Below are 17,094 nucleotides of genomic sequence, written 5' to 3'. Positions count from 1 at the left end.
TCAGAGAATTCTGTTGTCATATTTTGAAGTATCAGCTTAGACTTATGTCCTGAAGGGCAGAGGCTTCCTTCTTACTAGGATTGGCATGAGTAATTTCTTCCAAAGACAGACACATAAGATTTTATATAATGAAAATGGAGGAACAGCTGAAGAACATGTGATGTCACCACATATCTTGGTCCACTTTGCTCCTTCATGTTACTTGCTTGGATCCTACAGTCCCATGATGTTATGATCCCTGGTATAAAGAGCTCTCCTAACCCAGTGCCTTAATGGGATTGCTGGGTGTAGGAATGTGAACCTCAAAGATAATGGTACATCTGTGCTTTTTGCTGCTCTGAACTAATACTCTCTCAGACTTTGATTATACTCTACTAATAAGTGCTAGGTTTAGAAAAGGGTGTCCCATTTATGATGTCTTAGTCTGCTTGGGCTGCTATAGCAAAAATACTATAGACTGGGTGGCTTAAACAACAAACATTTCTCACAGTTCTGGAGACTGGAAGTCCAAGATCAAGGCACTGGTAAATCCTGTCTGGCAAGGACCTGCTTCCTGGTTTGTAGTTAGCTGCCTTCTTCTTGTATCCTCACATGACCAAAAGAGGGAGAGGGATCATCGCTCAACGTCTCATAAGGTCACTAATCCCATTCACGAAGGCTCCACCCTCGTGACCTAATAATTACCTCCCAAAGGCCCTACATCCAAATACTATCACACTGGGGATTAGGCTTTAACATAAGAATGTTGAGGAGACACATTCAGTCCATAGCACCTGGTATAGTCCTTTGAATGAAACCTTTTTTTTTTCTTTTTTGAGGCAGTCTCACCCTGTCCAAGCTGGAGTACAGTGACACAATCTCGGCTCACTGCAACCTCTGCCTCCCGGGTTCATGCAATTCTCCTGCCTCAGCCTCCCAAGCAGCTGGGGCCACAGGCACATACCCCCACTCCCAGCTAATTTTTGTGTTTTTAGTAGAGACGGGATTTCACCATATTGGCCAGGCTGGTCTCAAACTCTTTACCTCGTGATCCACCCGCCTCAGCTTCCCAAAGTGCTGGGATTACAGGCATGAGCCAATGTGCCCAGTCGAAACCTCTATATTTTTATTGAGTAGAATAATGTAAAACAAGCCCTATTGCCATGTGTTAGACAAATCATTAAGCCTTCAGTTTCCTTGATTACTCCACATGTAGAATTTGAGTAACACTAAGAAGGTCAAGAATGTAGGTAGAAATTCCAATTCTGGGGTATGCTGGTTTGAAAGAGACAAGAGGGCTAGCTAGCTTCCTGCTCTCATTCCTCCGCATTTCAATATATTTTGCCCTGAGCTAATACTGCTGAGCATGGTGGCATGCACCTGTAGTTGCAGCTACTTGGGAGGCTGAGAGCAGGAGGATTGCTGGAGCACAGGAGTTTGAGTCTAACCTGGGCAACACAGACCCAGTCTCTTAAATAAATAAATGCTCTCTGTCCTCTTACAGCAAATCTGACTATCCCCGGCTCCTGTTGTTTCCCTATCAGGGTCCTCACTGCTCTCTTCTCTTCACTTTGATATTTGCCTCTTTTGTTCTTGTCTCTCTCATGGAGAGTCTGGCTTCACCTTTTTTATGGTGCTAGTTCAAAGTTTAAATCTCCAACATTAGTTACTCAGATTTGAATCTTGTTTACAGATGGATGGAACATTTGCTGTTTAATTTGCAAATTCTAAATGGGATTCGTCAACGTTTTCTCCAACCTCAAACCTATCTATTGTCCCTCTTACCTCTTATTCAGCCTTGGTGTGTGCTTGGCTATATATACTATTCTACCTGTATAGATGATGTCAGTATAAAAATGCTGAAAGAGAGCTTAAAGAAAATGGGTCATGTACCCTCAAATTGAATTCTGGTTCTGTCACTAAGTAGCCATGAAGCCATGAGCCTTGTGCAAGTATTCTTTTCCAAACACAAAATATTACCTAATGAATATGCATTTCCAGGATGGAAGTGATCCTTAAGTACATTTTTAAATACAGTCATGCATTGCTTAATGACCGGGATATGTTCTAAGAAAAGCACCATTAGCTGATTTCTTTGTTGTGTGAACATTACATAGAGTATACTTATACAAACCTAGATGGTATATATTTTTATTTTCTATATATTTTATTATATTGAAAACCAAATGTCCCAGCATCATTACTGAATATCAGTCATTTCCCTACTTGATCTGCAATGCTAACATCAAATGCAATATATTAGGTTTCTATAAATGCTCCATTAAAGGCTTATGGGACCACTGTCATATATGTGGTCCATCATTTGAAGCACTGTTACTTGATGCATGACTGTAACAGTATTAGGCAGGGAGAGTAGAGTCCCCTTATGAGAATTGCTGCCCTCAATTTTCATAGAAAAGAATACATTTAATTATGCATCCAATGATTTATTTATAGGAAGTGAATTAATGTATGGCTACTGCAGCTATGAAAGAAATACAACTTGAGAGGCAGTCCATGCAACCTCAAAGAGTTAGGAAATGCCTTGGCTAGTCTTCTAAAGTGTACAGTCTTCTAAGGTGACCAAAGTGATAGACCTGTGATTCCTTTGTTGTGGTCTTGTCAAAAGTCTGATCTTACCCCCAACCTCCAACCAAAAGATAGGGATCTGCAGTGAGAAGCTCAGCAAAGGGATAAGAAGCCAGAATGGCTGTGCCTAAATGGCCAAGTCAGGATGCCAATTACTGGGTGCAGTGAACTGGCATAGGGATTTACTCCCTCACATCCATTTGACCCTTCCTCTTTGAAACAATGCAAATTGAGGAAATGCTGACAACTTTTATTCTAGCTGAATGGGCATAGCATTAACTGGTTAAAAGGCCATCGCTACCCTCTTGTCATTCAGAAATGGCCATGTAATTCACTTCTTGCTGATGAGACACAAATAGAGGACTGTTGGAGGTTTCTAGAATTCTTTCTCACCTGGAGAGCAATTGTAAGCATTTGTTTGTCTCCCACTGGATATAAACAAGAAAACATGAAGCACTAATTGCTGCTGGTAGCTGTCTTACAACCTAGGAGTAGTGAATCAGCCATAGAATGAGGCTGAAAAGGTAAACAGCAGAGTGGAGAGAAAGAAAAACTGATATTTGATGACCTTCACTGAGTCTACTAATCACAAACATGTCCTGCCTCTTAACTTGCATTACATAAAATTAAAAATTTCTTTAGTATTTAAGTCTGAGTAGGGTTTTCTGGTACTTGCAGCCCACAGTATCCTAACATACACATGGGATGAAGTATTATCCTCTAGTTGTCTCAAATATATGGTGATGTACCACCTCCTAAACAAACAGACATATGTTTTCTTCTACTCCTCTATCACCTATACTTGTGGAACTCAGGCTTCAATCGGCACTAAACCACCTGAGGAGCACATTAAAATGCAGAGCCCAAAGGCCTACCCCCAGGGATTGATTCCATAGGTGGCTATAAGTCCATTTTCTTTAACTTTAAAACAATATTTTAGACACAGGGTCTCACTATGTTGTCCAGGCTAGCCTCCAACTCCTGAGCTTAAGAGATTCTTCTGCCTCAGCCTCCTGAGCAGCTGAGATTACAGGCACATACCACCACTCACGGCTCACAAATTCACTTTTGACAACCCAGGTGACCTGTGACGCAGAGTACAACAAACACTGCTATTGTTCAACCGATACCCATTTCCCTCTTAAGCCTTACTAAGAACACCAAGATTGCATTAGGGTAACAAGGTGAGGTGCCAATTCATCTCAAGGTGAATTTTGAAATAGGTGTGGCCATGTGACAGTTCTGGCCTAGGGTCAGGTCCCTTCCTAACTGAAAAGGCAAAGCCTCATTAGGAGAAAGCTCTTAGCCCTACTCCTGAAAAACAATTGGGAGACCTGGTGTTAATAGGTGTTGTTTTGCCACCATGAGGATAAATATCACAAGCCAAGGATGAAGAAGAAGTAGGCTACAGGAACCCTGGGTCCATAATAACATCCGCAAGCAGCTGCACCACTCCTGTCTTCCTATTTCCAGGCATCCTGTTAAACTGGAAAGATGAACCCCTATGTGGTTATGCCACTAGGGTCAGTTTCTGTAATGTTCAGAAACACCTCATATTTGTTGACACACAGATGCTCCAAGGACCACACTGAGAAACACTGCCTTATTAAGCTAGGTATAGAAGTTTCTTACTAGTTTGAACTTGACTTCTTCTCTTGTATTCCCTTCTATTCTTACCTCTGTCCGAGGTGTGTGAACCAGAGCAACTCCATCTTAAATAGGAGCTGGGTAATGTTGGGAACAGGCCCCCCAAAATCTGGCCATTAACTGGCCCTAAAACTGGCCATAAACAAAATCTCTGCAGTACTGTGACATGTTCATGATGGCCATGACACCCACGCTGGAAGGTTGTGGGTTTACTGGAATGAGGGCAAGGAACATCTTGCCCACCCAGGACGGAAACCTCCTAAAGGTGTTCTTAAACTACAAACAATAGCATGAGTGATCTGTGCCTTAAGGACGTGCTCCTGCTGCAGATAACTAGCCAAACCCATCCCTTTATTTCGGTCCATCCGTTTGCTTCCCATAAGGAATACTTTTAGTTAATCTATAATCTATAGAAACAATGCTTATCACTGGCTTGCTGTTAATAAATATGTGGGTAGATCTCTGTTCGAGGCTCTCAGCTCTGAAGGCGATGAGACCCCTGATTTCCCACTCCACACCTCTATATTTCTGTGTGTGTGTCTTTAATTCCTCTAGCGCTGCTGGGTTAGGGTATCCCCGACTGAGCTGGTCTCGGCAGGGTAAAATGAGGCTGAAACCTACTGGGCTGTGTTCCCCGACAGTTAAGGCATCCTGAGTCACAGGATGAGATAGGAGGTTAGCACAAAATACAGGTCATAAAGACCTTGCTGATGAAAAGGTTGCAGTAGGCCAGCTAAAACCCACCAAAAGCAAAATGACAATGAGAGTGACCTCTGGTTGTCCTCACTGCTACACTCCCACCAGTGCCATGACAGTTTACAAATGCCATGGCAACATCAAGAAGTCACCCTATATGGTCTAAAAAGGGAATCTACCTCCTGTTTAGTGTACCATCAAGAGCTAACCATAAAATGGGCAACCAGCAGCCCTTGGGGCTGCTCTGTCTATGGAGTAACCATTCTTTTATTTCTTTACTTTCTTAATAAACTCGCTTTCACTTTGCACTGTGAACTCGCCTTGAATTCTTCCTTGCACAAGATCCAAGAACCCTCTCTTGGGGTCTGGATCTGCACCCTTTTCCTGTAACATATTTCTGGCGACCACAAAGGGACTATCGTGCAGAAACCCTGACCCAACGGCTACCTTTGCGTAAGTAGCGGGGTCCTGTAACATCTTTCTGGTGACAAGGGAAGTGACTGTACTGCAGAAACCCCCAACCCAAAGGCTAACTTTGGGTAAGTGGTGGGGTCCAGTAACATCTTTCTCACAAACCACAAAAGGGACAATACAGGCCGGGCGTGGTGGCTCACACCTGTAATCCCAGCACTTTGGGAGGCCGAGGGGGCAGATCACAAGGTCAGGAGTTCGAGACCAGCCTGTCCAACATGGTGAAACCCATCTCTACTAAAAATACAAAAATTAGCCAGGCATGGTGGCACGCACCTGTAATCCCAGCTACTCGGGAGGCTGAGACAGGAGAATGGCTTGAACCCGGGAGGCAGAGGTTGTAGTGAGCCAAGATCGCGCCACTGCACTTCAGCCTGGGCAACAGAGTGAGACTCCGTCTCAAAATAAAAAAAAAAAGGGACAATACTGAGGAGACCCCCTAAAACCCAAGGAAAATAGACTGCAGCACTGATTGGATGACTTGGGGTAAGTGGTGGGGTACCCAGGTAAAGAATGGAATTGAGTTAGAGGCCCACCTAACAGGAGTTAGAATCTTTCCTAAGACTGAGTGGGTTGAAGGCCCCTCTTAATAAAAGGCAAGGATATTTGACCGACCTTGGGTTACAGGCCCAACTTAGGAGGGTTAGAGTCCCTTCTAAGATTTCGGGGGTTGGTTAGAGGCCCCTCTCAGTAAAGTCCCTAAGAACAGGTTTGGCACTATGGGATGTTAACTGCTATTCTCTTTGTATTAATTTGCCTTGCACTCTTTGCTGACAGCTATGGGTGACAGGATTAGGCATGTACAGGATCATGAGATACGGGGAACTTTTCCCTCCCTAAAAGGGGAAACTTGAGAGCTAATGGGACTGCTGGAAAAGACTTGTTTGCTACCGACAAGTGGCCACCTGAACTTTTTCATTGTCAGATGGAGTAAGTGGGTTTCTCTGGCCTCCCTAAGTTCTTCACCTTCCCCACCCTGCCACAGGCATGCTTTCCTTCTCTACTTTTTTTTTTTTTTTAAGATGGAGTTTCACTGTTTCGCTCAGGCTGGAGTGAAGTGGTGCGATCTCGGCTCACTGCAACCTCCACCTCCTGGGTTTAAGCGGTTCTCCCACCTCAGCCTCCCCAGTAGCTGGGATTACAGGCACCCACCACCATGCCCAGCTAATTTTTGTATTTTTAGTAGAGACGGGTTTTCGCCATGTTAATCAGGCTGGTCTCAAACTCCTGACATCAGGTGATCCATCCGCCTCAGCCTCCCAAAGTGCTAGGATTACAGATGTGAGCCACCGCTCTTGACTCTACTTTTCCTTTCCTATCTTTTCTGTTATTCATGGCAGCCATCTTGCCCAGAGACCACATGTTGAAACTCCAAGTCAGAGGTTGGATTAAAGATGACAGGGCCCGAGAAGGAAATAAAGGGTATTCAATTAGGAAAAGAGGAAGTCAAATTGTCCCTGTTTGCAGATGACATGATTGTATATCTAGAAAACCCCATCGTCTCAGCCCAAAATCTCCTTAAGCTGATTAGCAACTTCAGCAAAGTCTCAGGATACAAAATCAATGTACAAAAATCACAAGCATTCTTGTACACCAATAACAGACAAACAGAGAGCCAAATCATGAGTGAACTCCCATTCACAATTGCTTCAAAGAGAATAAAATACCTAGGAATCCAACTTACAAGGGATGTGAAGGACCTCTTCAAGGAGAACTACAAACCACTGCTCAGTGAAATAAAAGACGATACAAACAAATGGAAGAACATTCCATGCTCATGGGTAGGAAGAATCAATATCGTGAAAATGGCCATACTGCCCAAGGTAATTTATAGATTCAATGCCATCCCCATCAAGCTACCAATGACTTTCTTCACAGAATTGGAAAAAACTACTTTAAACTTCATATGGAACTAAAAAAGAGCCCTCATCGCCAAGTCAATCCTAAGCCAAAAGAACAAAGCTGGAGGCATCACCCTACCTGACTTCAAACTATACTACAAGGCTACAGTAACCAAAACAGCATGGTACTGGTACCACAACAGAGACATAGATCAATGGAACAGAACAGAGCCCTCAGAAATGATGCCGCATATCTACAACTATCTGATCTTTGACAAACCTGACAAAAACAAGCAATGGGGAAAGGATTCCCTATTTAATAAATGGTGCTGGGAAAACTGGCTAGCCATAGGTAGAAAGCTGAAACTGGATCCCTTCCTTACACCTTATACAAAAATTAATTCAAGATGGATTAAAGACTTAAATGTTAGACCTAAAACCATTAAAATCCTACAAGAAAACCTAGGCAATACCATTCAGGACATAGGCGTGGGCAAGGACTTCATGTCTAAAACACCAAAAGCAATGGCTACAAAAGCCAAAATTGACAAATGGGATCTAATTAAACTAAAGAGCTTCTGCACAGCAAAAGAAACTACCATCAGAGTGATCAGGCAACCTACAGAATGGGAGAAAATTTTTGCAACCTACTCATCTGACAAAGGGCTAATATCCAGAATCTACAATGAACTCAAACATATTTACAAGAAAAAAACAAACAACCCCATCAAAAAGTGGGCAAAGGACATGAACAGACACTTCTCAAAAGAAGACATTTATGCAGCCAAAAAACACATGAAGAAATGCTCATCATCACTGGCCATCAGAGAAATGCAAATCAAAACCACAGTGAGATACCATCTCACACCAGTTAGAATGGCCATCATTAAAAAATCAGGAAACAACAGGTGCTGGAGAGGATGTGGAGAAATAGGAACACTTTTACACTGTTGGTGGGACTGTAAACTAGTTCAACCACTGTGGAAGTCAGTGTGGCGATTCCTCAGGGATCTAGAACTAGAAATACCATTTGAACCAGCCATCCCATTACTGGGTATATACCCAAAGGACTATAAATCATGCTGCTAGAAAGACACATGCACACGTATGTTTATTGCGGCACTATTCACAATAGCAAAGAGTTGGAACCAACCCAAATGTCCAACAACGATAGACTGGATTAAGAAAATGTGGCACATATACACCATGGAATACTATGCAGCCATAAAAAAGGATGAGTTCATATCCTTTGTAGGGACATGGATGAAACTGGAAAACATCATTCTCAGTAAACTATCGCAAGGACAAAAAACCAAACACCGCATGCTCTCACTCATAGGTGGGAATTGAACAATGAGAACTCATGGACACAGGAAGGGGAACATCACACTCCGGGGACTGTTGTGGGGTTGGGGGAGGGGGGAGGGACAGCATTAGGAGATATACCTAATGCTAAATGACGAGTTAATGGGTGCAGGAAATCAACGTGGCACATGTATACATATGTAACAAACCTGTACATTGTGCACATGTACCCTAAAACCTAAAGTATAATAAAAAAAAAAAAAAAAGATGACAGGGCCCATCTGGGGGCAAATTTAAGCCTTGCCAGTTTGATATTGGGGGCTAAGCAGAGTGGCTAATGTCTATGTTTTATCACATGTATTTTGCTCTGGTCAGAATGAAAAAAATAATTTTCCTTTATGATGCGGCTTGGTCCCCAGGGCAGTGGTGCCACAAGCCAGATCACTAGGGCTGCTCAGGGAAAGGGAAGCCAGAAGCCTGGCATGCCAGCAAAAGGGTAAGAATTTCTTACCAGTCAGATTTCTGGCTTCTCTCTCTCTGTGCAAATGGTTAAATGAATGGCAAAAAACAAACAAACAAAAACAGTGTTTATCTCCTCTGTAAAGTTTTGATTAATGTGAAAAAGAATACTAAGGGTAGTCTTAAGCTGATGTATTTTGTAGTATAAATTTGTTTTTCTGTGTCGAGGGGTACTTCAGGATAAAACATGGGCTTAGAATACCTGTAAGCCTGCTTTTCAAGAAGACCCAGCAGGCTGGTCAGTAGCAAACTTGGCTGTAGGTCCCTAAAACAAACAAACCAAAAAAACTGGATGAAGTCTCCAACTTGTTCTATGTCCTTGGGAGCTTGACCTTTTAACCATGTGGCGGTACTTTCTTTTGGTCTCCACCTTCAGGGAACAGGAATTTTAGGGTTCATGTCATAGTTAGCTCTAAAAATAATATTAAATAGTTAAAAGCCTTAGCAAGCTCAAAATTAACTACTCTAAACTCCTTCTGGGAAAGGAAATGGAGACTGCCCTGTGCTGTAGCTCAGTAACAAAGGTTTTTGCACTTTCACAGTTGCAGTCCAGGTTCAATTCCCCACCTAGGAAGCAAGTTGTTTCTGGTTTAATATCTGCATGACCTTGTCTATTCTATTCTCCTCCATGGACTGTCTTAAATTTTCCTTTCTCTAACCACCTGGGAGGTTACCTATGGTAAAGTTCAATAGCCAGAAATATCGGCTGTTTAGCATAAGAAATTCTAAAAGGACTTTATTGAAGAGTGCTATGGTTAAAATCAGTTCAAGCTCTAACAGCCTGGACTCCTTGGGAAAAACAGGAGGCAACAGAGACCTCTTTCCTGGCCCTGTTCTTCCAAGGGCTCCATCCTAAAGCCAGTAATCCAATTAAGAAACTTAAAAATTGGCAAATGAAAAATTTTACAACTACTGTAGTAATCTTCCGTCTTTCTGTGTAGCTATATATGTGTTGTGTGTAATGTTTATATAAAAGAACTCTAATTGGCTTAAACAAAAATAGACACTTAAATCAAATATTTTGAAAGCAAAATAAAAACTGTAATGCCTTTTAGTTCATGTAACTTTAGTAATTTTGGGGAAATAAAAACAGCTTTAAAATTATTGATAAAAACATTTAGTCTAAATTATGCAGATCAGATATCAAGTTTGCTAAATGCTTTAAGGTCATAAACTGCTTCTTTGACTTTTAAAAATTGCGCAATTTACCTACCTTAAAGCAATTGGATTCTAGATAAGGCTTGGGACGTGTGAAATTAGCCATGTCCCCTACCTATACAAAAAAGATTATTAAAAAAGAGATTTTATATAAAAAAGGATCTTGTATGGTAAATTCTTGTCCTAAAGTAAAATGACTGGTTGTTTAAAAGGAAGGATGTTTAGAGCAAATCAGAAAGTTCAAGAACGTGTCAGATGGTCTGTGTAAGCTGTGAAAGGATTCGTGAAAGGGAATTTATGCAAGAAATGTCATACAATTCAAAGGTTGTTAGGCCTCCTAAATGCTTCGTAAAATGCCACTATGACTCCTACTGTACAACTTGCCTGCTTTACTGCTAGGTAAGGCATGGGAACATGGAGAGTTAGCCACATCCCTAGCTATGCTGGAGAGTCAGCCCTTCTCTGCACTTCTGCCTGGTGTGTCCTAGGCTAGGGTCCACACCTAGTACACGATTCAAATTGCTCACTAACCAGGGCTTTCACCAAAAGTAAAAGTCACTAAAAGTTAACATTGTAACATGTAATTGAGACTATTGAAGAAACACTTTTACATGTAAGGTGTGTAAGGAAAGTAAAATGTATTTTTGGTAAAAGATTATAAAAAAGCATGAGAATGTAGATTTTTTTTTTTTTTTTTTTTTGCCTAAAGGGTTAAAGAATTAAGTTAGATAGAATAAAGCTAAAGGTTTAAACAGTTGTGGAAAGTTTGTAAAAAAATAATTATAAAAGAGAGTCTGTATGTGAGCATTGGCTAAATTAAAGGGATATTATTCAGTTTTTCTATAAATTAAACATTGGAATAAAAGCACAACAGGTTTTTCTTAGAGCAAAACCATGCTTATGATCTGCTCTTCAACAAAAACTTGTAAAGGGTTATAAAAAGCTGATGAGAATCTTACCTTATGGTCAAACTGACTAAGATTGGATGGATTTATTTATAAGGTTTTATTAAGAATTGGGTTTGACATAAATAATGCACTAATGCAACAGTGACATTTGGCTTATTTGGTACAAAAGTCATACAGGAAGTATTGTCAAATATAAAATAGTGTTTGGTTTTCTTTGGGCTGTATTTTCATAAATGTATTATTGGTATATATTCCAAAATTATGGGAAACTCCTATAATTCTGATATGACTTAGTGTACATTATCAGTAACAATTACAATTGTTACATAAAATCATTGTATGCCACAGAGGGAACAAATTTTCTTGTCAATTGTTTCTTTGACTGTGGCTGCCCTAAAACATTTTGTCAGCCACAGACATTACATATATTACCTTGTTTTAATCCTCTTTAGAAGGTGGTTTATAATAAATTATAGAACTCTAACAGGTGTTCTTAAATGCAGGTTTTTCTGATAACTTTGGAGATTATAACACTAGAATAGAGAAAACAACTTTTAGAACTCTCATGAAGAGCTGGAATGTTCATGAATATAAAATAGAACAGGTGTTAACTAAACTAACTGAACCAATGGAAAACTGAACTAATCTTTTTAACTTTGCTTAAAATGCTGTGATCCTTTGTTTTGTTTTTCAAAGTCAAGGAAACTTTTCTTTTGAGCTTTTCTATTTACAGCTTTTAGCAATTGAGTAAAATATACTACTGTGAACAAAATTTAGAGCATATTTGTTTCTCTCTACCTGATCTCTCCAGAATTTGGAAACTAGTTGTGAGTATTCCTAACTTATGGCAATAAAGTTATTTGCATAAGTACAATAAGAATCTGTTTTCTTTTGTAAAAGGGCACAATTGGAGAAATTGGTTATTTTTCCAAGGCTTTCATTGGAATGGTGTGTTTTCCTTTAAGGAATTAAAATTAACTTGTAGAGCCAATAAAAGCCCTTCGGGGAACTGGCCTCATACCTTGCCTACACAATCCCTGCACAGAGTTTCTGACTTCTGGTAAGTAAAGAATGTCACTTTCTATCAATTCCAGTAGAAGTAGAAGTAAGTTATCTTGAGACTGCAAGAGGAAAGAAACTTAGCCAACTCATAGGTATTAGAGGGTAAAAACCCATGGCTGGACTCAGCTTTTAAAAAGCCTTACCTGAGATTTCTTATAAAACAGAGTTCCATCAAAGTCAATTAAAAAACCTATGTGAAAAATAATTATTCTTGCTGCACTTTATATAAATAATCAGGCCAAGTATAATAAAGTTAATCAGTCTCACCATGATTTGTCTTTAGTAAAAATGGAAAACTGGAGAGAGAAATATTATGTTTCAACAACTATGGTACACTTGTTATTAAATTCTAGTCTCATTAGTTGTTTCTGTTTCTGCAATTTAGGCTAACCCTGCTTATTCCTGTGAACCAACCAGTAATCTCTGATTGTTGCTCAGAAAAAAACAAGAGGATGAGTAATGTAAAAATCTGGATCAGTATTGTAATTCTGGGCACATTACAACCAACTAACCCCATACCAGCTTAGCTCCAACAGTTGTCCAGTTTATGAAAAGCCTTCTAATTTAGTTTACTTAGAATACAACTTTACTTGTTTTGCTTTACTCTTGTGGTGGAATATATTGCTGTTATACTATTTGTGTAGGAAAACAGAACTAGCCTACTAAATGTTTCCTTTTTTTTTTTTTTTTTTTTTTTTGAGAAGAGTCTCGCTCTGTTGCCCAGGCTGGAGTGCAGTGGCGTGCTCTCGGCCCACTGCAACCTCTGCCTCCCAGGTTCAAGTGACTCTCCTGCCTCAGCCTCCTGAGTAGCTGGGACTACAGGCGCATGCCACCACATCCGGCTAATTTTTGAATTATTAGTAGAGATGGAGTTTCACCATATTGACCAGGCTGGTCTCAAACTCCTGACCTCATGATCCACCCACCTTGGCCTCCCAAAGTGTTGGGATTACAGACGTGAGCCACCACACCCAGGCCTAAATGTTTTCTTAAATTAAACACTTATTAATCTTCCAGATATCACCTTTTGTCAAAATTCAAGAATTATGAATGGACCTTACTATACTGATGCTTTCTCACTAAGCACCTCTCTACCTTGAATGCAAGAGACCCTCATAGTTAGGCAAGAATATCATCATCCCATTCAACCTGAAAAAGCTACAGAAGATGGATCTTCATCCCTCTGCAACCCTTAGGGTTAAGGGTTCTTTTATAAAAGGGAGGGGGAAATGTCAGAGACATGTGAACCAGAACAACTCCATCTTAAATAAGAGCTGGGTAAAATGAGGCTGAAAGTTACTGGGCTGCATTCCCAGACAGATAAAGCAATCTAAGTCACAGGATGAGATATGAGGTCAGCACAAAACACAGGTCATAAAGACCTTGCTGATAAAACGGTTGCAGTAAAGGAGCCAGCCAAAACCCATCAAAAACCAAAATGGCGACAAGAATGACCTCTGGTCGTCCTCATGCTACGTTCCCACCAGCACCATGACAGTTTACAAATGCCATGGCAATGTCAGGAGGTTACCCTGTACAGTCTAAAAAGGAGAGGCATGAATAATCCACCCCTTGTTTAGCATATCATCAAGAAATGACCATAAAAATAGGCAACCAGCAGCCTTCGGGGCTGCTCTGTCTGTGGAGTAGCCATTCTTTTATTTCTTTACTTTCTTAATAAACTTGCTTTCACTTTGCACTGTGGACTCGACCTGAATTCTTTCTTGCATGAGATCCAAGAACCCTTTCTTGGGGTCTGGATCTGACCCCTTTCCTGTAACACCACTATTATGGTTTTCTTCTAAAGTATTCCTTTCAGTCTTGTTGAGATGAAAAGGAATAATGGGTTCTAATAATAAACAGAAAACCATAAAACTCAACTTTATTTGATTTTTAAAAATAAAATGAAAGGTGACATCAAACAGTACTATGCAATGTGAGAATATTAATTTCTCCTAAGTTTTACCGAAAGCAGAAGTTAGTTACTTACTGAAAGTTACTAAGTTTGTGGAATATAATTCTGGTTTTCAATATTTACCAAATCGGGAAGGGGAGAATAGCTATACTCTGGGAAATATTAGGGAGGCACTAGTTATAACAATTTCACAAATGAAAATTACAGGTTCTATGCTTAGACAGTAACATATCAATTATACAACACTTTTTATAACTCTCTATGTTAAAATTTGCTCTTAGCTGGAAACAGGGTTTCATTTGGTAGGACATATGTTTCAGTGTATTTTATACTATCCTGAAGAATTTTTTAACATCTCAAATATAATGCAACTACTTAAAATTAAGAATTTTTACAGCAGTCCATCCATTGCTTAAAAAATAAATGCAGCAGTAACCTGTTTCAGTAGCTTCTAAGTAAACTCCTTGCAGATAATCCTTTAGCATTTGAGCGAGGAAAGTAGCTTGGTCTTTAACCTGACTCCATACATCATATTTGTATCATTAATACCCTTTTCTAAAATGGTATCCAGTTTTCAACTATAAAAGAAAGTCAAAAGTTAAATATTAGCCTATAAACATTTCAGGAAAAACTTCTTACCTGTTAAATGGAACCAGAAAACTTATGTAAGCATTTCTATTTTATTATCTGAACCATTCCTCCTAAAAGATCTTCATATGAAGAGTTTTGAGTGATGCATATAATTAATTACATGTGCATCTCTACACTGTCATCTTGGGAAAAGATACTACATTAATTCATTAATTCAATGAGAGTAGTCTATCAAAGGTGTGTTTAAGAAGAGGAGAAATGTTACAGAAGTTGAATTCCAATTAACTTTATGACTGCAGGGCTACTGGAAACTTTTTTTGTAAATGGGAATCTTTTTAAGTAATGGGGGCTGTACAAGATAGTAACAAATGAGGAACTCAATTATTTCTTTTTTTTTTTTTTTTTTGAGACAGAGTCTCACTCTGTCACCCAGGCTGGAGTGCAGTGGCATGGTCATGGCTCACTGCAACCTCCACCTCCCGGGTTCTTGCCATTCTTCTGCCTCAGCCTCCCGAGTAGCTAGAAATACAGGTGCCCACCACCACGCCCAGCTAATTTTTTGTATTTTTTGTAGAGACGGGGTTTCACCGTGTTAGCCAGGATGGTCTCGATCTCATGACCTCGTGATCCGCCCGCCTGGGCCTCCCAAAGTGCTGGGATTATAGGCGTGAGCCACCATGCCCGGCCCAATTATTTGATTCTTAATTCCCCTTTGTGAAATAGGGTCCCTTTAAGAGAGTGGAGAGGAAGGCCCGAGGAGGGCTACCTAAAAAGAACCAGGTTACCTGGTTTAAAGGAACTATTGACCGTAAGTTTGGTCAATGCAACTTTCCTTTCCCCAACAAATATACTGCAAACCACCTTGATTATCCTAAACAACAGTGGCAGGACCAACACTGCTATTAGAAGAGTCTTAGGGTGGCTGTCTAGTTGGGGATAAGGTGGGCCAAGGGACTTCTCTTGCTGTTTATGGCTGGGTGCGGTGGCTCACACCTGTAATCCCAGCACTTTGGGAGGCCAAGGAAGGCAGATCATGAGGTCAGGAGATCGAGACCATCCTGGCTAACACGGTGAAACCCTGTCACTACTAAAAATACAAAAAAAGTAGCCGGGCATAGTGGCATGTGCCTATAGTCCCAGCTACTCCAGAGGCTGTGGCAGGAGAATCGCTTGGACCCGGGAAGCAGAGGTTGCAGTGAGTCAAGATTGTGCCACTGTACTCCAGCCTGTGTGACAGAGTGAGACTCCATCTCAAAAAAAAAAAGCTGTTTATCTGGGATGACTTGGCACCTGGCTGGGAAAAGGCTAAAGGTCCTTGAAGCCTGTGCTTAGCACCATCACTGCTACCTGGCCCACTTCTGCATTTGTCTAGCACCCTATTACCCTGTCAGAGCCATCTGCTCCTCCAGTTCACCCAGCAGTCTGCTGTGGCCCAAACAGGAGCCCTAATAGAGACCTCTAGAGTCATGAGCCTTGCAGGCTGCCCCACCACCACCAAACTCGTCTCTATTCTGTCCTGGTCCAATATGACAGGCCCATGTTCCTTTTCAACTCTAGGCATGACTTCCAGCCTTCTCAAACTTCTCTAAATTTGTCCTGGTTACTGAGAAAAGAAGGAAAAGATGTGGGGGCAAAAATCTTCATTACTCTCCATAACAAAATGTTTTGAAATCTCGTTTTATCTTAAAAATTCCTGCAAATTTGTCATCCTACTCGATAATATGTTTTTTAATATTAAATGTTTTAAATAACCTATCAGTTAAATGAGTTAACCTTTTTCTTTAAAAGATGCTCAGGTAAAATTGGTACTCTAGGAAGATGCCTGTGATCAGCCTGTGACTCCACAAACTGCAAGCATGGCAATCTATACATCCAGGAATCCACACTCCAAAGGCAGAAGCATGGATATTTAGACTCTAATGTCTACACGTGTGCATGATGTATGTCCCTCCTCAACCCAAATTCCCTAGATCCCTACTCTTTGACCTAAATATCAGTAAGGGGGGGAAAATGGGGTGGGGCAAAATTACATCTTTCAAAAATACTCTGTAATTTTAATTTTTAAGTAATTTAAATGGGCTTTATTCTAATTTGTCCAAATTAATGAGTTGTAGCTAGGAGTGTCTTTTCTCACCACCTACAATTTGCTATTTTGCCTCAATTTATTTTAGCTGTATAGTTCAATATTTGCAATAAGAAAGAAATCTAATCAAAATGTCAAGTTTATTACCTCATCTTTTGTCTTCTATTTATATTCTCTCCTGGTTATTCGAAGACCAGTGTTGACTGAGGCTAACCAAATCCAAGCATTGAACAGAAAAAGTAAATTAGGAATTTAAGAGTAAACGCAACCAGAAAATATTTTGAAATATCTATTTGCTTTCTCCCTATAAGTTTCCCTTTTCCCTTCCCC

At 40.4% G+C, this 17,094-nt stretch overlaps 1 protein-coding gene across 1 annotated transcript in view; it reads right to left on the bottom strand.

Annotated features, from left to right (window-relative positions):
- Positions 1-16,926: 16,926 nt before the first annotated feature.
- Positions 16,927-17,094, bottom strand: part of SLC9C2 (solute carrier family 9 member C2 (putative)) — a 99,661-nt gene continuing 99,493 nt past the window's right edge. Inside the window, exon 26 of the mRNA XM_003258894.4 lies at positions 16,927-16,973. Coding sequence (XP_003258942.4) covers positions 16,927-16,973 — 47 coding nt within the window. The remainder of the gene's footprint in view (positions 16,974-17,094) is intronic.

This window comes from Nomascus leucogenys, chromosome 12 (genome assembly GCF_006542625.1).
Source record: "Nomascus leucogenys isolate Asia chromosome 12, Asia_NLE_v1, whole genome shotgun sequence".
NCBI classification, from domain to species: Eukaryota; Metazoa; Chordata; class Mammalia; order Primates; family Hylobatidae; genus Nomascus; species Nomascus leucogenys.
Note: the sequence above shows the minus strand (reverse complement) of the source record. Positions and strands in the feature narration are given on the sequence as shown.